Source organism: Pieris brassicae, chromosome 7 (assembly GCF_905147105.1).
Source record: "Pieris brassicae chromosome 7, ilPieBrab1.1, whole genome shotgun sequence".
NCBI lineage: Eukaryota > Metazoa > Arthropoda > Insecta > Lepidoptera > Pieridae > Pieris > Pieris brassicae.
Genome location: NC_059671.1, coordinates 13509106 through 13532459, shown reverse-complemented (window position 1 = coordinate 13532459; position 23354 = coordinate 13509106). Strand labels below are relative to the sequence as shown.

The 23354-nt window shown below is 33.3% G+C and overlaps 1 protein-coding gene across 3 annotated transcripts in view; it reads right to left on the bottom strand.

Moving 5' to 3' along the window:
* Positions 1 to 23354, bottom strand: part of LOC123711996 (carbonic anhydrase-related protein 10) — a 53994-nt gene that overhangs the window by 7821 nt on the left and 22819 nt on the right. For 2 of the 3 annotated variants that reach the window (XM_045664895.1, XM_045664897.1), the window contains exons 1-7: positions 20377 to 20464; positions 12262 to 12349; positions 11834 to 11881; positions 6792 to 6928; positions 3150 to 3341; positions 474 to 569; positions 14 to 80 (exon numbers count right to left, since the gene is read on the bottom strand). In XM_045664895.1, the coding sequence (XP_045520851.1) occupies positions 14 to 80; positions 474 to 569; positions 3150 to 3341; positions 6792 to 6928; positions 11834 to 11881; positions 12262 to 12310 (589 nt within the window). In that variant the 5' untranslated portion in view covers positions 12311 to 12349; positions 20377 to 20464. Of the gene's footprint in view, positions 1 to 13; positions 81 to 473; positions 570 to 3149; positions 3342 to 6791; positions 6929 to 11833; positions 11882 to 12261; positions 12350 to 20376; positions 20465 to 23354 lie in introns of those variants that run through there. The other variant, XM_045664896.1, reaches the window with a different exon arrangement.

Below are 23354 nucleotides of genomic sequence, written 5' to 3'. Positions count from 1 at the left end.
TATTTTGTCTTACCTCTGAACATTACTTTATTGAAGGCGCTTGTTATTATTCTTAGTTCCTTGTTAGTCGGTTCTCCAATCTATAAAACATTAATATAAATAAAGTGTACGAGAATCTATATCTACAACATTTTAGGTCTGGGCCTCACATTGGTAGGTTGGGGTAAGGTGTGCCTAACACACACCGTACAAGCTTCACCGTTCAAATGTTAAATGAGCGGAATGTACATTGGTGCACAGTCGGGTATGGAATCTACGATCCCGACGAGTCACACGTTGAAACCACTAGGCCAACACTGCTCTTGTTTTTGTACATAATTTAGTACATTACCATACTACCATACTAGAACAAGTACTAAAATTAGGCTTTAAATCTGATACCCGTGACTTGTGTGCTAATGTATTACACACAAGTCTACACGGGAATTTATGTTATGGCATATAAATATGTGTATTATTTTTCAATAGTTTACCTGAACCATTAGAGAAATTCCAACAACTCCTTGCGATTTATGTTGTGCTTCGGACATGTTATGGTATAGTTCCTTATTGAAACCATATAGTTGAATCTATAAAAGAAATTGAGTAATTGTTAATATTGAGAGAAATATAAAGTGTATTTGTATAAAAGTATCTAAATCTATAAGAGGCTCTTATTATTTATTAAATACATAATAAATGGAAAAAAGTTAAATAATTGAGGTTATTTTGATCTAGTTTAATTGTTTCATTATCCGTCATCTAAATGAAATGGTACAGACAGATAAGGACATTTTTGACCCACAGAGAAGAGAGCTTCCGTTTAGACTTTAAAAAGTGTACTAAAACAAGCCACAAACAAAAGAGTTACAAAAAAATCGTAGTTCATTACGAAGACAATTGTCTTGCAGACATTGTGTAAAATTATCTAAGCGATTGTTGTACGGAAGTTTGTCCCACGAGAGTAATAACAGCTGATAACATTTCAGGTGTTAATTTGTGACCGGGCAGATATAACATTGTTCAATGTTCATCTCGTTCAACATAAAACTATGCATTTTTGTTTATCACATACAACTCTTTTCATTATTTATTTATATAATAAATAAACTTTTTTTAAGTCGGCAGAAAAAGCCGAATTTGTAAGGCTTATTACTATTCGAAAAGTTCATAGTATAAATGTTAGATTTTATATTTATGCTATTATATATCCTCAAACTTCGATTTTGTTTTCTTTGGAGTAGGTAAAGAGACCCTTGGGCCGTGCACAGGCACTAACTAAAGTTTTAACTTGGCGCCTCGTAACTGGTACCGATGACTTCAGAGCTGGTGCTTTTCTCGCTCAACGAATAAGTATCGCAATACAGCGAGGTAATGCTGACAGCGTTAAAGGTACGCTGCCACATTAACCAAACTCTACAAATTTGCTTTAATTTTCTTATTGTTAATTTTTTATTATTACTATATTGCTTAAGAAAATTGTAAATACTGTATAATTAATAAATATTCACTTTTATTAAACGCTGTGTCTTTTATAAAATAAAATAAGATTTTCACACAATTTTTGTATTATAGAATTGTATTCAATTTTGCTGTATACAGCACGTTAATATCAAATATTAGGTCCTTACATATGAAATTGGCGTATTTCGTACTGCCCACTTTAATCACGATGTTCTCCTCTTTGGTAAGGAATTCCAAATTCAAATTTGTACAGCTATTTACTCATGTATTTGTGCTTTGATGACCGTCATTTATTTGTTTTTTCTTCTGTTTTTTTCTGTTTGTGTCACTCATTTTACAAAATGGAAAACTTAAAGTATTGCATTATTTACGAGTACGAGTTCCGACGTGGCACTAGTGCCGCGGAAACGACTCGAAGGGTGAATGATGTGTATGGCGGTCATGTTGCAAAAGAAAACACAGTTCGTTTTTGGTTCCAACGTTTTCGTTCTGGAAATTTCGACCTGCAGAACAAGCCCCGTGGACGGCCTGAGACCCAAGTTGATAATGAAGTATTGAAGGCTATTGTGGAAGCGGATCCATCGCAAACCACGTCTGAGTTAGCTGCAGGCTGCGGTGTTAGTGATATATCTGTTTTAATTCACTTGAAGCAAATTGGGAAGATCAAAAAGCTTGAAAGGTGGGTACCTCACGAATTGACTGAAGCAAACGCGCGTCGACTGCTGCGTTACATTACTGAACCGGCACAATAATGAAGGTATTTTAAACCGAATCATTACCTGTGATGAAAAATGGATTCTTTACGATAATCGGAAGCGCTCAGCGCAATGGTTGGATCCTGGCCAGCCAGCCAAATCCTGCCCCAAGCGAAATTTAACCCCAAAAAAGTTACTTGTAAGCTTTTGGTGGACTAGTGCCGGTATTGTTCATTGCAGTTTTCTCAAATCTGGCTATTACGGCTGATGTCTATTGTCAGCAATTGCAAACCATGATGGAAAAGCTAGCGGCTAAACAACCTAGGCTGGTCAATCGCTCCACGCCACTGCTACTTCACGACAACGCTAGACCACACACTGCATAACAGACGGCTACCAAATTAGAAGAGCTTCAATTGGAATTTCTAAGACATCCTCAGTACTCCCCGGACCTTGCTCCAACAGATTACCATTTTTTTTTTAAATTTGGACAACTTTTTGCAAGGGAAAAAATTTAACTCTGATGGGGCAGTCCAAATCGCCTTCACAGATTTTATTGATTCCCGCCCGACTGATTTTTTTAGTAAAGGGATCAATGAACTACCTATGAGATGGCAAAAGTGCATAGAAAACAGTGGTTCATACTTTGATTAATTAAATATATTATATTTAAAAATATTCGACTTTTTGTTCCTCCCATACAAAACGCCAATTTCATATGTAAGGACCTTATATTAGAAATCAAATGATTGGTTATTTGAGTTTAATATAATCATATTGTCTTTGCTTTACGCGAGTACGTTCGGTACGAGTACGAATAAACGAAAGTTTACATTATTTACACAAATAAATTAAAACAACATACTCAAAACATCTTATAATCAGGATTGCAATACATTTTTAAACATATATCGTAAACTATAACTATACTTCTAAATCTCGCGTTTATGTGTATAACAATTTCTATTCCAGCGTCTGAATATTTGAATAATATACAACATAAGTACCAACCTCTCCTGGAAATGTATGATGGTCTATCTGATGTTCGGACCCTCTATTGTCCTCCAAGCCATAGTGGAAGTAGATTTCCTCGAACTGGTATCGATATGACAGCGGACCTCCACTGATGTTTACTTGGTGTTTTGAGTCCTTCTCTACGCGAAATACCAGAGACTGTCCCGTGTTTTGGAGCATGCCACTGACCTGTGAATGATTAATATATAAATATCAAATCTCTATTCCATTTCCATTCTAAGTCTTCATGACATAAATTAAGAATTCATTTTTTAATTAGTATAAAATTAAATAATTGCACAATTAACTTACATCTTAATGTTTAACGCATGACATATGATATGGATTTTTTTTCGACGACGACATTGATATAGGTTAGAAATTAGCTGAACGATTGTGGGACGTTAAACTAATTGTAAAATTCTGTTACAGCGTATTTATTTCTAAAGTTACAACTTTAAATTTTAGATTTGTAGAACGTTTTTCTTGTAAAATTTGTGTACAGTGAATCAGGAAACTAACTAGTAGTTTGGTTTCAATCAATCAATTGGTCACACCTTGATTAGAGCGGTTTGACTTAAGATGAGTAATAACACGCTAACATGCGAAGGCATTGTTTTGACTGGAATAAATTATTCCTTGAAAGACATCGCTTTTACAGAAATCTTTTCAAGTGTGCATTTATATAACCTTTTTAGCATTTATTTACTTATGTCCAACACATGAATATACAGTATTTACTATTTTTAACCTAAATCATAATAATTAAAAATAAAAACAACATCTATTTAGGTACATTTATAATTTTTTTTTTTAGAAATTAAATACGTTCCTAATAGTAATTTGAACTCCAAATTTATGCAAGAAACGAATTCACTCTGTGAAGCTTCAGTAACAATCACATCTAAGACTCATAAAATGTACTTTGTCGGGCAAAATTGATTGATGACATACATACATGTAATTATTTAAACATCATTTTCTATTTTTTTTATATAATAGGGAGCAAATGGGCAGGAAGCTCACCTTGTGTTTAGTGATACCGCCGCCCATGGACAAACATTGTCAGAAGACTTGCATTGCCGGCCTTTTAAAAAATGCCTTTATTTCTCATTCCTTATGTAGTTTTAAAACCAAATTCTTTTTGGCAGAATAAATATGCATGTAAGTGACATTGTGGGAATGGGATATTTATGTATGACACTATATGTAGGCTTCCATCTAGATATAGTGTCATATGTCATAAATACACACATCTACACACTAAAATTGGAAGATGTACCTACGCCTAAAAATTCTCGAAAATTAAGAGTCATAAGGATACAACTTTTTCTTAGTATTCCAACTTAGGGAACAATTCATGTTTCATTCAAATTGGTTCAATATAATGTGTATTAGATGACTTTTAACACTCGCCAATACGTTTTAGGAAAACATCATTAGAAAGACACAGAATACCAAAGACACAAAATGTCACCGGCGTGTCGGGCACGGAAGGTAGAATACTTGGTTTTCAGAAATAAAGAAAGCAAACCTTAAAAGTTTTCACCTATGCGATTTCCTAAACGCCTACAGTGTTCTATTTAAACTGACAAAGTTACTGCATGAAAATAGTATGAATAAAATGCTTAAGTCATGTTGGTAATTCATATACACTGAATGTAATTCAATGCTAATGCATGCGAAAGCGATATGCTATCAAGCACGCTATCACGATTCATGACGCGTTTTTGTTATAGTTAAAACTATAGCTAGATTTTTACTTTGGTTTAAGATATTTAAAACATTAGTTTTCAAAGTAAAAATACCGTTAGAAAAATAAGCGATTCTTTAAGTGTTAGAACGATATTCCCGTTTGTCCTTCAGCCCTCATCGCTCATCCAAGAGGGAAGGAAACTGAACTTGAACTACGTCTGAATGAATGGGCATATCATCATCATCATCAACGTATATAATACTCGGTCATACGGAGAGGAAAACATCGTAAGGAGGCCAACCTTGCCTTAGACACAAAAACGTCGTCAAGGACACCCATTATCCATATAACTTGGAATCAAAAGTATTCAATGTTTTGGTTAAGAACCAATTTTTAAACGGCAACAAAACTACAATAAACAGGCACTATATGCCAAGATAACTCTAACATATTAAGGTAAAAACACCCCCATTAAAGCCACCTTATGCCATTGCTGCATAAACATTAACGCTCGCGCTTACTTATCTAGGGAAATATATTGTGCAGTTCTTATGTAAGAAGCAATGTACTTCGTGCTTACATTCTCTGTTGACTTAACTGTTGAACGGATTGGCCATTTCTATGTTAATTCAAACATTATGCAATTATCAAGTGCTGGCTTAGCTTAATTCTCACTAAATTAAATGCGTGAATTTTCTATTGGTATCTGTTTGTATTTTTATTGCAAATAGTCAAATGGTTGAGCGTGGACTTCTAATTAACGTAATTTACTCATACGTATTAGAATCGGCTGTTCATTATAAAAATCTATGTCGTGTGTCGGGCTGATCTACTTCTTTATAAAAATCTAATGCAGCATCCGTACACTTACAGTTTACTTATAATACCAGCACTGAGTTTATTTTGTATTCAATTTGGACATAATATAAATGTCCCAACCATAGGATCGCGCTACAGTGAATCTGACTCTTAAAGCTTGTAACACTAAAGTAAGAAGTTTTTAAGCTTTTAACAAGGTACTATGGTTTGATCTCAAAACTATTAGGCTGCAAGTATTAGTCCGAACAACTACTCTTAACACTCTCCATGGTAAATGCGGTAGAAGATGCAGACAGAATTTGCGCTTTATAAAGTTGCAAGCGGTGGCCCGGAGTGAAGTACCGACTGGCCTTGCTGAGCACACCAAGCTTCTTAGCCTTTCCTCTCAAATGACCGCGAAACTGAACGTCATTTGATATGGTAAAACCCAGTATCCCGATGCTAGCTGAGACTTTCAGAAGAGTGTATTCGAAGGAGGAGTAGCTACAAAGAGTGTTTTTAGCGGATAACGCGCAAACTTGTGTCTTCTTCATTTGGACTAGATTTTAGTCTACCCGTCCGAGACTTGGTGCAGAGTTTCGACTAAGTTAAGTTAAGTTTGTTACGGTACTTATCGACACCTGAGAAAAAAATATAACTATAAAATATAAACAAAACTAATTTCAGATCATTCAACTTCTTTGACCTTTACCTATTTAAACTATTCGCAGATTTTTTATAAACATAGCGTTTGAAAATGTGTTCGAAGTTGTGTTCGAAGAAAGTTTAAGTATGTATTCAACCCGAACATTCATTTTGGATTTTATTGAAAATATTTCGGGGACTATATTACTAACTACGACTTACTTACTCCCATTTGAAATTCGAGTTATAGAGGATAAATATGTATTATAAATACTTCGTAGGGAAGTAACATTTTGTTCGAGTTACAAAGTCTAAATAATTCGAGACACCGCGTATTTGGTGGTTCGGCGGAAGGGAATGGATTTTTTTCGAATTACAGAGGATTTCGACTTGTATAGAGATTCCACTGTAATTGTATATCTTATGTACTTTACTGTCCTACTGAAACATATAGAAATTATAACATATGTAGACAATAAAAATCATTTAAGAATACGTACCTTATGCTTGTCAAACTGCACGTCTCGAAGCCAGGGATCAAACAACAACTTGTCTGGTTCTATATTAATTGGGCTCTGTCGTCTTCCCTTGTTGCACATACTCCATTGGGGATTGATAAGTCCCCAGAAACCAGGACCTATAAATACCATAACTTGTACAATTGTACAGGCATTACAAAATTATGTTTATAACTTTAAATCAACGATACTGAGTACGACTGATAGGCATTTGAGAAAACAGATCACATCAGCGACGTTGTACCAGAAATTACTTTTACCGCAATTTCTTTTATTTATACAATTTATTTTATTTTTGCTCTCAAAAATTATACATGTTAAAAATATGTTATAGAAAGGATACATGTTTGAAAATAACATGAGAACTTATGAAGGCGCAGCGCTAACTAGATCTATGCAAGTTCCTTACAATCGAGTCATAGATATAAGGGAACTGCAACAGGAATAATGGGAAAGGTTTGACTGATTATAAAACATACACTTCCTTTACAATAAAATTTCACAATCTAACTTTCTGACTAATTACTAACTGACGTGAGTTAGACTGAGAGACTTAAATTATCGTGATTTATGTGTCTTTTTACTTTCTATTTTTAATGTATCATCTTTTTAGTTTAGTTTGTATTTTTTTGTTCCTTTTTAGTTTTGTCTTAATAACTGTGTATAACATGAATTTTGGCACTACTTGCCTATTTTATGTAATTTAATACATTTTTTCTTTACTTACAGTGGTTGGTTGCCTGGAAGAGATCGCTCGAAAGCGATAAGCCGCCAGTTGCTCTCCTTTTGATTTAATTATGTTCAATTTTTTTATATTGTAGTGTAAGGAAGTGTTAATAAATAGAAATAAATAATCTGTGGATTTTGAGATAGTCAAATTAGAGAGAGAGAGAGATTTTTGTTTGGTTATTTGCGATAATCTTACGCAGTAACTCAACCGAATTCAATGATTAAATTCATAATGAACTTTATAATAATCAGGGGGCCTACCATGAACTTTCTTAAAACAATCCAGTTGCGATGCAGTTGAGTATAGGTACCTCAAGTCTATAGCATTTTTTCGTACCATGACATCCTATAAGCTGAAACGTATTTGCATCGCATGACTGAATGAAAGTACGATAATTTTGTTTGAGGTTTTTATGTAAGTTTGAAACTTAACTGTCAAACTTGCTTCGACAGATGTTTCTATAAAAATAAATAAAATATAAAATTATTTTAAATAATTCATCGATAACAATAAGCTATTATGTCTTTATATATATTTATTTAACTTAAAACTATTCTCTCGATATATTTAAAACGTAAAGTTTTCTGGTGCTTTGATGGTTGACACTCATTATTTTTAAACAGTTCCGTCAAATTTTTATAGGAGCATTCAATATCTTAGTGTTTACAAAATTTCAGTTTTCAAATATAGTTTTACAAATTGTTTAAGTTATAACTATGATGCGCTAAGTATTGTTCACAACGTTGTTGTTGTTTTCTAAAAAATAAATACTTATATGGAAGGATTTCTGATGCCCTGAATTTCTGATATCCTTATCCCTTCGCAAAAGATATTACAAGTCATCTTATAACTACAAAATCATAAGTTCTATAATAAACGATAATAAAAATGATTTCCTTCAAATTGTGTAAAATTTGTTGATACGTTAACTAATTAATATAATATAAATAATTATATTTTCTTTACAGCTTAGCCTGACAAACTAGCTGAAGAGACAATATGAATATATGTTTATATCCAATTGAACATTGCTTGTAGACACCTTATTATTTACCTATTATACATTTGAAAAATATCTATGTTTATTTAAACAACAAAAAGCAGAGTAGAATTCATGAACATAATGAGGAAAATTTAATTATAATAAATACTCGTGATAGCATTCTTATTCATTGTAAAACGAAGAACCAGGCGGCAGTATTTACCTATAACACAGAATCCTTATAAAGGTGTGTCAATAAGAAGTTGCAAGAGAATTTGGTAAAATACACGAGACCAACGCGGGCGGGAGCTGGTTTAAAATAAAATATTATATATTGGGGAATTATGATTTTGTTAAACCTGCCTAATTAAAAAAATAAATATTATATTATTATTATATATATAGTACATATATGGCTATATATATGTACTATATATAGCCAATTCTAAACTCGACATCTTCTAAGTCGAAAGAGGGGAATTGCCGTCTTGTTCCTTATCTCCGTCGATATTTTTATAATTACACTTTCTAAACTCAAAATGCCCCAAAATATCCGAAATATACAATATTGTTTTTGCCTAAATAAGATAATATCTTATTATATTTTTAACGTTATTAACAAGTACAATTAAAATATAGAATTTAATATGTTCTAAATATTAGGACATGTTCGACACAAAAAAGTTGGACAAAAAGTAACTTTTTTAGAATCGCTTATTCTGTCATAGTTGGAACGCGCAACTGTCAAATTTCAGCCGAGCGGTCACGGTGGGAATCTTCATACAAATTGAACGAACGAAATCTGATTACCGCTAAGGTCACGTGGAAACCTAAACTGTCTCGTTTTTTCGATGTCATGGTACGAATTAGCGATGCATCTCAGTTGTAGGCTCGCAATAAGAGCTCATGGTTCAAGCCCCCAAGGTTCAATACTGCGACCTTGGGTCTTTACAATACGTGGAAACCGCTGACGTGTCAAGTCCGCTAATGCAATGCATTGACTGCGTATAAGAAATTAATAATTTTAGGTCGTAAATATTAGGTTTTAATCTCTTCATTAAGTATTAATTCTTAAACAATAATTTATTAATGTTGTGATTATGGCATAAAATTAATCTCATTAAATTCTTTAAAAATGGGCTATTTATGCAAAGAATTAGCTGATATGACAAATATCGGCGTCCTTTGTTTCCACGGTTGATTAATACCACTGTTATTAACGTCATTGTTGGTTTCTTACTTCAATTTAGTTATTGGGAGGCTGGTTTTGTGTTAAGTGATATGGCAGAAGGCTCGTAAGTGCGTTGCCGGCCTTTTAAGAATTTGTACGCTCTTTTCTTGATGAACCCTAAGTCGAATTGGTTCGGAAATACTTCAGTGGGCAGCTGATTCCACTGGTTGACGTAGGATGATGAAACTCAGTTGCAGGTATTAATCCGAACAAGCCCATAGATTATATCCAATGGTACTATACATTTTGAGTATCGAACATATAATACTTATAAGATAATATTTCTAAATAACTAAGAACTAAAAACCAACTTTATAGGTAAATAACGAACTATGAAATCCTACTTTCTGCCTATACCTAGTTTCATATTAATCGTTATTCAAATCCGACTATGGTATCACTGAATTAACTTCGTCCCATCAGTGCATTCGCCCGTATAACATTAGGGTGTACTCGGGCATCGGAAGTCATTATCCGAAACGGTCATTACGCTTGGATTTGTTGCCATTTTTCATTATGGACCTAAGAATGTTCTACTGATGTTGGAACGCGAGAAGGATGCTGTTCTTTTTTATTGGCTTAGTGGCTTCAACGAACGACTTTCCCTGTCGTCGTAGGTTCAAACTCTAGTTGTATATCAAAGGTCTACTTCTACTACTTCACCACAACTATCAATGAACTGACGATTCAGTTGCTAATAATTAATTTGATTGTAATATCTGCCGGGAATCAAATAAATAATTAATACTGAATATACTTAAATGGAATTTATATAATGTATTATGTCCACATATGTAATGAGTTCTATCTGTACTTGTATATTATAGGAGTGTCTGTAAGCTTGTATATATTATTTTAGGTCTTAAATTATAAAATTACATGGATTCCTGTAATCACGCCTCTAATGTTATCAATTTAACAAAACATAATTGTACAAAAGATTATAATTTAAATCTTCAAGATAAATCCTAACCCACAAAGAACCTTCAATATAAAATATGATTCAAAACACTATCAAAATAACCTCAAAGAATGGATCGTTTAATAATTCAAACAATTCCATCGAATAGAGGGCGTAACTGTCATTAAGATTTTATCATTCAACATTAGTTTTATCACAGTATTATAATGTGATACTGTCCCACTTTTAGACTTAATGTAATTGTCAAAATGTTCTTAGATAATCAAGTTTTTGAGGCAAAACCACATTTTTTTCTTCCAAAAACTAACATATTGAATTTAACTTGCATTTTTATTAACTAAAATTTCTTGTATAAAAGTTAGGTTGAGTAATTTTATGTGAGTTTTTTATCATTCCTACTTTTATCATAATTTTTTATTACTTTTTAATATGGGCCAAAGTTGCAACACTTTACTATATTGTGTAATTAAATCGTAGATGATGAAAAATAGAAGCGGAGGTCGGAGCAGCATTTGGCGTTATATACTTCTTAACAGAAACAATTTTAACGTGATTATTCAATAGAGCCTTTGCTCTTTAGTTGGAAAAGTAACAATAGTACTAGACCAGAAAATAATACATAAAGTATTAAATAGGATTGTCAGAGCATACATTATTCATATTCTATTATTTTTCTATTAGCTACTATCTACTATACTTTCTATTGGCCTAGTGTTTCTGGCAGTAAATGTAAAATTTGAAGCATTTAATGTATTTTATTTGACGTTCATAAGTGTACATACATAAGTGTTACCTATATGAATAAATGATTTTTGACTTACGACTCTCATCCCTGAGACTCAATCCTCGGCTGTAGTTTTTCTGCCTGTGTGCGCATATAAAACTCGCTCTTACGGTTAAGGGAAACCGGAAAGCCTTAGACGAAAAACAAGTCTACGCCAGTGTCAGGCACAGTCATCATCTACTTGCTATTAGAAATAATCACGGAACCGATACAGAAATCTGAGGCCTAAAAAGTGCCTAGTGCCATTGGTATATAGTTTCGATGTCAAGACAAATTTTACAGACGTTCCGTGCCGCGTACGCTTATTGAAATAAGTTATATTTATTTATTGTATAAATGATCTTAATATACAGGAAGTTGGTCTGCATATATTACCTGATATGCCATCATAGGTCCACCATTCCTCCCAGCTGCCTGATATATCTGAAAATAGATAATTTAATGGCATTCGAATGTTTTTTGTGTGTTTGAATTGCATGATGGGAAAGTTTCAATTCTTTGCTTAACAACATTTCTCGATCGTAGCAAAATATAATATTTTAATTGAATTACCTAAAGAAAGGTTGATTAAAACCTTGAAGGTTTATGCCGGTGTATCGGATGCCTCATTTTAATAATTTCTTGTTGTATATATTAGTCGTAAAAAAGTATTATATGACTTGTAAAAGGCTATTGTTAAGATAATATTAATCTAGGTATCTTATGTTTAAGTACACTATCAATCTCGTTAAATTTCCATTTATTAAGCGGAGACGTTATATAAAGGTAGCAATATATTGACAAGATAATAATAATGGACCTACCTTTGACATTGATGAATATAATAGTGAGGATGAGCAACCATTGGCTCATAGTGAAGCTGAAGGTCACGCTTCAAACCGCATTGGTGACCTGGAAAAAAATTGCGAGGGGATTGGTTTAGTTAACTACAATTACCTAATAAACTTTTAGTCAAGGAAAAAGTTGAGCTCTTCCTCCGACCTAATGGGAGGCTCCTAAGCCAGTCTATCCACTAGCTGGCTGGCTGGCTGGCATCATCGCCGTAATTGTATGCATCGCATGTTTTCATCGCATCTTTACTTGTATATATAGTATATTGTGAAATAGATAATGTAGAAGACTGGACTTGCTTTGTGAACTTCCGTAGAAAAGAGTTTCTTTGGTTGCTACCGATAACGCAACACTCTTTGCCTGCTGTAGCGAAGAGCACCAGCCACATACTCAAGTAAAATCCAATTTCTACTACTACACATTCATTTTTAAATCCATTATTTTGGTAACTTACATAGTAATAATAATAATTAAAAATTGAGAAGTAGAAAATTAAAACAAATTTAAAAAGTTTGCGAACAAAGCATCAGCTCTGGTGTCATTGGTGCTATTTAAATCTTGAACACCACAGATCAAGAGTTTTTATTTCAATGGGAAGAAAGTCAAAGCTGGAGTAAAGAATAATTTTTCAAAAATATTGGATTTTCTCTCACTCGACGACTCACTTTGGGTCGTAGTGACAGCGGAATGGCTGCCATAACCATATTTGGGTCATAGAGGTGATTACTACGACTATGTATCTTTAATATAGATTTGATATATTAGTCCCAGATTACCAAATGACACTACGATATTTTCTATGATATTTTCTAACAAAATTATTCCAACCTCAAATGTTATAACAGTTACAACTTCTTGTCCACTGGGTCAGTCAGTGGTTAGACTTCCCTTTATAGTATAGAGTATAACTGTTAGGTTATAAAATTTAAATGATAGAGTTTTGTGTTATCAAACTCTTTTTATAAATGTTTTGATTATGAATTTCTCAATGCTTCACATAAATACAATAATGTTAATTTTAAAAAATCAGTGGCGCTACAAACTCTTTAGTTCTGGGCCACAGATTTCTAAATATGTATCAAGATAATTTTCTCCTCCTCCTGTGTCTGACACACTGAGTCGACTTTTTGGTTATATGATTACCTCACGATGTTTCCCTTCACCGTTCGAGCAAATGTTGTTGTACAGCTGGGGATCAAACCTACAACCACAGGGATGAGAGTCTTAACAACTTCAAATATAATGCAAAATATTTTCTTAGTTTTAAATTGAAATGGTTTAAATTAGTAAAGTTGCAAGGCTTTCAAGGAAGATAAATATTAGCAGGCTGGTAATTGTGGACAGGCACGCGATCCTTGTTTATGTTACTAGATATCTATTAACTGTTACATACTGTTGTTTACAAGGGCTGATTAAAAGTTATTTAGATACGGTTAAGGTCGAGCTTTGATAATATTTTTAGTCCTCTGACATTGAAATTTAAAACTGCACGGCTATTAATACAGTGATTCATGACGGTTTAGGTATATTATGTTTTTAATGTTACAAGAAGCTCATATGATGTTAAGTGAACTCGCTAGTGCGTTTCTGGCCTTTTAAGAATTGGTACGACCTTTTCATGAAGGAACCTAAATCGTATTGGTTCGGAAATACTTCAGGTTTAATTTATGTTATCAAGGATTTGTGTAAATTGATTGAAAATAACAATAATTGTTGGAAATATTGACTTATTCAAGCCACCGCGCAATCTCTATTAAGTATAAAGATATTTTTAGTATTTTGTTACTTACTAATAGTAGAAAGCATACCGTTTTACCTCTTAAAGGTGTGATGTGATGTGTGCTTTTTTTGTTTTGTTTCCGGATGCTATTATTTTATTATTTAAATAAATACATTTCTTTTACTAATTATAACCGCGCAAATACTTCCGATCTCATATTTTTATTCGTCTACCCAAAATTACAACAATATTATGATAAAAATTATCAAAAATTTTAAGTACACCTTTGCAATTAAAACTTCTTAACAATAACAATTTCACAGTACTTTGAATTATTTAGCAAAATTAAGTAAACAAATACATGAGTACCTACTTCCCTAAAACTTATCAAAGGGGAAATCCGATTAACAAAACCGAGATTTATCTCGCGTACAAGAAACAGTAATTAGGGATCATTACAGTTATCTCGAGACGATTGCGTACGGTTTATGGGAAATCTCCTATCAGGGTTACTTTTTAGTATGAAAGACAATTGAATTGTCGAGAATATATTTATTTTTAGCCGCATCTCCAAGAAAAAAAACAAAATGTACAAATTCGAACCATAATGCTTATAGTATATTATGTAACTAATAAGTAAAAAAAAATCAATGGCGCTACAAGCTTTTTAGGTCTGGGCCTCAGATTTCTGTATCTGTTTCATGATCATTTGTTAATCTAATAGGCAAGTAGGTGATCAGCCTTCTGTGCCTGACGCACGCCGTCGACTTTTTGGGTCTACAGCAATTCGGTTTCCTCACGATGTTTTCCTTCACCGTTCGAGCGAGTGTTAAATGACCACATAGAAAGAAGATCCATTGGTTCACAGCTGGGGATCGAACTTACGACCTCAGGGATGAAAGTCGCACGTTGAAGCCACTAGGCCAACACTGCTCTAATAAGTAAACTAATAAGTTTTCATATATAAAGGTAACAAATATTAAAAAACACAACATTATTATTAGGATAGGGGCAGGAGGCTGATCCTGACCGGATGTTAAGTTAAAATTGTTTTCTTATTTATTAATATCGCGTAATTCCTTAACCAACTTCGTTATTAATCGGCTGGCGTTTGCTTTAAAATCATCTATTGAGAAAAATTGTTGCGAGATATTCGCTTATTAGTTAATCGAACTAAATTAATAAAAGGACAATAAAACTTGTACAGACTAACAAATCGAAGTTTAACATTAATCACGTTTAATAAACTTCCTAATAATACCAAAGAAGTAATTATCTTCGTCTAAAAAAGCAAATAAAACGCATCGTACATTTACATGTTAAAGCCTGGTCTAGGTATAGATCTTTACTCCACGTCTCGTAAGACCATGTTTGACAAAGTGTTAAATGATAATGTTTGCGTTTAGAATAATGCATTTGTGTAAGTTTTTTAATGAAAAAACATGTAATGTCAATTTTACATTAGTTAATTTCCGAACTCGTTAGTTAAAGTTCTACATTAATCTATAAATGAAATGTATACTCACGAAAACAAAGTCTAGGTCATAAGCTAACTTCCATACAGATTTTACATAGATATATTTTATTATTTATGGTTCATACTTTGCGAAACTTATACAGCAAAAGCCAGTTTATCAATAATATTGGCTCCCCTAACCAAGTGCCGGCAGACTGGCGGGCGCCATAACGGAAGTGTCTTTTGGGCGGGCATCTGTTTATTTTCTCAACTATAACGGTTGCGGCGTATAGGGGAGTTGACTTTGCTACAAGGCGAAATTGCCCAAAGGAAATCATAGATGTACAAAGGCTTTTTATTTAAGCTTATTTTGTTCTAACACATATTATATGATAAAATTTAACTTATCTCTCAAAATCAGACGGGAACGGTGAAAACAAAAACAGCTACATTAATTATTACCATTTAAGGTGTGATAAACACACCTTAAATGGTAATAATTAATTTTTAAAACACGTGGCTAATGTATATTAGTGAGGTCAGGATATTTGCCTAACCTATACATGTATTGTATGTATGTAGTGTGAACATAGTTTCCGCCCATTTGGTCTGTTGTCTAATTAAGCCAGCCTAGTTCCTTCCAGAAGCTCAGAAAGACCTTACGCTCCGGATTTCTGATAGTTGGGAAGCCATAGCCACACATTAAAACACTACGTGGTTGACTGATTCCTCAGCGCTGAAACAGCCTCTGTACTGTAAAGGGGACTGTGGCCCGTAAATTATCTATGTAAATAAGTCAGAACTTATAGCTCATAGACAATGGTTATTTTACACTGGAAGAGGGGTTGCAATGAGGGAAAAAGAGCATTCTAAATATGTAGAATACAATGAGACAGTCGCATTCAATTCAAGGTAACTTACTTCTAATGATAGACGCATTTTTTTATGTAATAGGAGGCAAACGGGAAGGAGGTTCACCTGATGTTAAGTGATACCGATGCCCATGGATACTCATATTGCCAGAAGCCTCGCGCGTTGTAGACCTTTTAAGAATTGGTACGATTTTTTATTGAAGGACTCTAAGTCGAATTGGTTCGGAAATACTTCAGTGGGAAGCCGGCTCCATATAGCGATGGTACCCACCAAAACCTGCCTTAAGAAACACTCAGTTGTGATACGACGGACGTCGAGGTGATAAGGATGGTATTCCGCCTTGATGTGCGATAATTTAATTTTCAATGACTGTGAAAGGTGGCTTTCAGTATTTGATTGAACATACTAATTTAATTTAAAATTAAAAAAAAACAATGTCAATCTTTAAACTTAAGTTACCGTTGACTTTAATTTAAAAGTTTACGTTCTATAAAAAGTATTTTTTTTTTGTTATTAAACTAAAGTTGAATATACACATAATAAGAAGATTCCGTAGAACGCGTTTTGGTCAAAGCTCACCGATATCCAGATTAAGCATTCTGATAAACGAGCTAGGTCTCGATATCTATAATTGCTCCCCTCACACTTTAAAATCGATTATTGTTTAATGTTTGTTTTATTTAATATTTTAATGATCTCTACGTGTATGTCATGTTTGCCTTTAAGTGCTTGTCACATTAAAATTGTATTTTGTGTTTATTTCACCAATGTATCAGTGTGCCGAGCGTTGGCAAGCTTTTAGCAATAAAATAAAAAATAGTAAATACATTGATTGTGACAACATTGATATTTCTCTAAAACACAAGTCAACGTTATTATAAAATGGACATAAAAATCAGGGCGTAACAGCAGACAGATCGTCTAGTCAAACTGGCGCCATTCCCCTCCGAAGTTACTTTGTTCTCAAGACATTGCCAAGAGTCTTACGTATTATCGTATTTATATTTTACGAGTGACTAAATAGGTAAAATGCAGTGACGCAATATAAATGTTTGTTATATCTTTGTTAATATTCTAAACAGCCATAATAACGTATCTTTGCCTATATGACTAAGTAAAGACCGTTAATTATATTAAGAAGAAATATCATCCTACAGGAATAAAATAAATTATTAATTAATTCAGATAATACGAATTTGGAGCAGAAAGCACACATCGTCAGTATGTCGTCCTAATTTTAAACGGAGCTGTTCTGGAGTGAGTTTCGACTCTTAAATGTAGAATAATATTTCTAATATCGAATATAATTGGTAAGGTTTAAATATTTTAATGGCGCCATACAAGGTCGTTAATTCAAATAGGTACATTTGAAATTTTTCCAAGCAATCCAATACATTTGTTGGTTCTACGGGGGTTCATTGAGCGATGGTTCGGTATCGGATTCCCTATACGAAACACAAATAAAATTGTCTGACTTCATGTCACACCGAATGGTAGCCTTTATTCGTAATGAGTTATTGTTAACCTGTTAGTTATCAAATTGTAGAAGAAGAGAAAATTATAATGATTATTAAAATCTATAAATAGAAATTAAAACAAATTTAAAAAGTTTGGTCCTTGTTTTAATAATTATTATTACTATGTAGGTTAAAAATATTGTAAATACTGTATATATGTGTGTTGCAGATAAGAAAGATATCATACAAACGTCTTATTTCGAACGATATGCAATGCCCATTATTGGATTTAGCGCATTTAATGCATTTGCGGGACTTAGAATTGTTCACAAAGGGTTGGCGGTTACTTAATCTATTTATCTACTAGCCTGACTCGAATTCGCATAGCTTTACATTTCTTTTAATATTTTGGAAATGAATGTTAGCCACGGATAATTTAAAATTTGATGTGAATGTGTTTGTGAATTTATTCGGTACCAATCTTTCCTTGTTAGTTATAAATAAGTTCAACATAGAATTTCCCAGAACCTTTACGATGTCTGCCATTTATTTTCTAAAGTAAGTGGTCGATAATTAATATCGAAGGATAATTAATTCGGTCGATAGATAATTAATTAATTAGGCATAAGAATTCGGATCTGATTTCCACCATTCTTTTGCTAAATACACCTCGACATACGGTGTCCCTACAACTGAGTACTTCCTATATTACTTTGTACTGCGTACCACTATGTGGAAGCGTCATCAAAGTATTTCCGAATCAATATGACTTATAGCCCCATAAGAACTCGTAACAGACCGGCAACGTACTCGTGATCCTTCTGGCAGTGTTAGTGATTATGGGCGACAATGTAACTTTTGCATTAGGTGAGCCTTCAGCCCTTTTGTCTTCTGCCAGTTTATTAAAAATATTACAAATGTAATATACTTTTTAATCACACCACAAACTCCGCAATTATTCAATAAATAGAACGATAACGCGACGGTGTAACAGGCAGCCTATTGCAGTAACAAGTAGCGAGTTAATTTAGTTGAGTGGATTTTCCCGTGCATTGTCATCGCTTGTTTATCGCTCGCCCGGTCCCAAAGACCGCCTTAATGGTATTAAACTCCACATTATTACTCTTGTGTTCGATTTATATATGCTATTGAAATATAAATTATTAAATTTTGGTATGTACTTTGTATATAATAATTTGTTTATGAACAATAGCAAAGGAAAACTTAGTTACTGCCTATTATTTTTAAAATTCAAACAGCCCCAGTACAAGCTTTACTTTGAATTCGGACTAAGCACAACATACCACTTCTAGAAGTAGATTTTACTAAAGACGCGAATATCGTAAAGCTTCAATTTCATTTATTTTTAATGAACTTCTTATTCTGGAAATCTGTGCTATGGATTTCACTTGCGAAGTCACTTCATGCAACAATTGGTTGATAATGTATATTGTTTTTATTTTTGGAAAAAATGTGGTATAAAAAGTTGCTGGACAATATGGCAGGGGAGTAGAGTGTTATAAATTAACAAAAAAAATTAAAAAAAACAATTGGTTGATTACGCTTGAGGCAGCGCATACTATGTTTTTGTGTAGAAGCGCTTAAACAGATAAATACGTTAGTTTGAGGTTCGCGCGATTCACACTTTGAAGTGACAATCTTCAAGAGTAAAAAATAACAAACGACTAACCTTCATCACAGGACGGAAGAAACTTGTCAATGTGGTTTTAAATTAAGCTTTACGAATCTGGGTTAAGGGTGATATTCGGGTACGAGCCTTAAATATATAAAAACGAATTGTATTTGTCATATGGGCGTCATAGTTCGTGCTAAGTCACTCTGAATCTACCCCTGAGTGATTGAATCGAGGACGATGTCGTACGGAAATTATTCGAATTTAATTACAGAACATGTTAGGCATTTATTACATATGCTTAGAATTATTATTATTTCTCTGTGTTTATTGTAAAAACATATATTAGATGTATACGATTTTATAGTCTTCGAAAAGATTATTTAAGATAACCTAGGCCAACGTACTTTTGACCTCTTGACAAATCTATTATAGCTATCTGCTTTTGTCTTTACCTCTGGTTTTAAAAAGCCATGTGAGCCTTATAAGATGAAGTCGTGAAAATATATTAAATTTATCGTTTCCTAGTACATTTTTTATGCGCATTAACGCTCCGGTTAACGATGTGTCATCCGGTGAACACCGCAGTTTAATTTCCTACATTGCGGCTCGCTCCCTGATTTATAAAACACTTTAACTTAATGTACCATAATGATAATTAACATTTTTTTATAACATTTGATTTCTTTTATGTAATGAGTTCATATAATTCAAACAAATACAAATTATGATATGTTAATAAAAACTTTGGTAGACGGTTACTAAAACTGAAAATTTAGTGATTAACGCACCGAAATTATCCGCAGGTCCTCCGTACGATTTCCAGTGAAATACAGACACATTAACCAAGCAACAATGATGTTAATCATTGTTGCTTGGTTAATGTACAAGAAATATTTAAACACAAATACAAACTTGAATAATATAAATTAGTTTTTTTCAACTTACTTGATTTTATATCGTAAAATATACTGTTCTTTGCAGAGATAAAGTGTTGACTAAATATTTTATCTCGACGAGTATGACCCCTCGTTCATACAGAGAGATATTGAACATTGCCCACATTAATTTTGCAGATAATACAAAATTACTAGAAGTACAAATCATAATTATTTTATTTATTTAAATTATTATTTCAATATTTATTTATTCATTTAAAGCATAGATGCTGTCTGTGCTAAATCGGTGTCAGTCAAAGAAGAATAACAATTGTAGATTTTGACTTTGACACTCGAACCGGAAATGGAGAGTGGTGTTCCGGCGTAATGGCACAAGAATGAAAACTAACCGCTGTCGCGTGGGCATTTACTTTAGACCGCGTTTTATTTTTACCATTATTAAAGGATCCAGTGCTTGGTGTACACACTACTGTTGATGATAATTGCTTGTCTTAGTGTGATCGATTCTTGGATTCCTTTTTTTATTATACTAACACGTGACAGCCGGACCAGCGCATTATATTTCACCGAGGGAAGGGAGCACTCTGGATAGCTTCCGGATACCCAGGCCCACACATATGCCAAACAATAATTATAGAATATAGACTAACTTACACGCCTTAAACTACTAACTTTTATTACTACTTAAAAATGAAACTTCTTACATTCGTCTCTCAGTCTTCCAAAACCTGTCACAAATATATCCAGGTGTAGAACTAATGAAAGTGATAATTATAAGCGGAATTGGACCTATTTACATATTGTCTTCTATTCTAATATATATGAATAGTTTCAAAATTATATCAAAAATACAACGTGGCTATATAGATGCACGCTTGAGAGGTGCTAGTAATGTTAGCGGGAACGGCATATCATCTAATATTAATAAATGACCCGAGTCGGTGTTACGACTAGATTGTATCCTTGTTTATTTAATAAATTGCTTACTACAGCACTTGCATCACTGTTTTGGCTTCTTTTGTTTTGCTATAGAGTTTTCTTGCTTAGAAATATAACTTAACAAACTAAAAATACTGTAGATATACACAATAAAACTTTGGATAGTTCAGTAGTATAAACAGAAGCTCTTATTATGAAAATAGTATATTAACTGATAATAAACACATAGTTTTTTGTATTACTTTGAGTTTAATAGACACATAAAGAAGTAGGCACCACGAGTACGCAGTGTATAATATGATTTATCATTAGATACTAAATATAGGTCCGTGATTATGGAACAAAATTGATTTTTTTCTTTATTAGAATGGCAACATCACGCAATATCATAGACACCTTACAGGTTGTCAGATATCAAGTTGTCAACGTCAATTTGTCAGTAGTGCATAGAATCGATCGTTGTGTGGAGTCGCTCTCTGTTCGGCACCTGCGCCGGCCGAACGTTCCTCCGTGTTTAAATAAGTAAAAATGTTAAACGACGCAATTTTGTTTAATCTGCGACATAGATATTAGGAATATATAATTAACATATAAAACCATTAGAGCTATAACCTTTTAGGTCCTGTTTCATGATTTTTTTTTAATAGGCAAGAATTTGGTATTTCATCAGGCTTCTATGCATGACAGACGACGTGGACGTTTTTTGGGTCTAAGTTAATACCTATTGGGACACAGCCCAGGATCAACCTACAACCTTAAGGATGGAAGTCGTCAACACTTCTAATTCAACGTATGAAAATTAATTTCAAGAGACAATGTATCGTAGATATTTCAAAGTAAATGTTACCATAGCCCTACCTTTGACTTTAAAAGGTAGCGTTGCTCGTTTTTTTATTTCGTTTAAGTTAAGTTAAGTGTCCGTAGCTTAGATGTCTCATAATATATAAATATCAATTAATAAAGTATACAGATTGACATTGGGTAAGGTTAATTCTAACTTTGTACTGAGATAAAAAGCTGCCAATAGTATGATTCCTGTGTTTGTTGTGTGAAAAGTTCATTCAAATTCCACTCTCTCTTATGTGGTTACCTTCAACCACAATTATGTGATACAATTACGGTTAATGTTGTTTTCAGTAAAAGTTATCAAAATTGGTGATTTCTGTAATATAATACGTCATGAATGGAATGCTTTGCCTGTAGGTCTATATTCAAAACAATAAAATATTCCAACAAAGTCTTTTTAACATTTTTCATATGTTTCACTGGCTTTTCTAGTCTTGTACAACACTGTACAAGGTAATACTGTCCAGGGTATTTCGCAAGCTTCCAAAGCATGCATTGAATAACAGAGGCAGTGTTAATATTGTATACTTTAATTATTAGGAGATTAGACGTGTAAGGTGCTACGCTCTGAGATTAGATGCCACTACTGAAGATTAAGTTGGGAATTTTGTGAACTGTTTTACTTAGGGATAGACTGAGGGAGAGACAAAAATGTTTTGTTATTATTCTCTTCGGATTAGCGATAAATGACAAATAATGAAACGAACAGGTGAGATTTATGTCGAAAAAATATTATTTTCAATATTTCTGATGTGAATTTTTTTTATTACTGGCGATGGGATTTTATATTTCTTTAATCTTCTTTAGTATACAGTAAAGCAGTGCTAGTTCTTTTCTTCACAGCGTAAAAGATGAAAGAGATAGTTAAGGGCAATTAGATTGATTTTGTTTTTATTAATAATGTAAGTGTACACTATTTCATGATATAAAAACTGACCTATATATCTGAAGCTAAAGTCACAGAAAGCTGCTTTTTGTGTATAAAAAATTTTGGGAAAATGTGCAGGAGGCTCCACTGATGTTAATTGATACCGCTGCCCATGGACACTCAAATGGGTTCTGACCATTCAGGTGTCCATGGGCAAGTGTGCAAGTGCGTTGCCGGCCTTTAAGAATTGGTACGCCCATTACGAAAGGAATTGTGTGACATGCCTAAATTATTTATAAGTCAGATGGCGTATAGTATATTATCTGCGGGTAGAGGACGTTGTCCCCATTCAGATGTTTTTTTTCTTTTTGGCC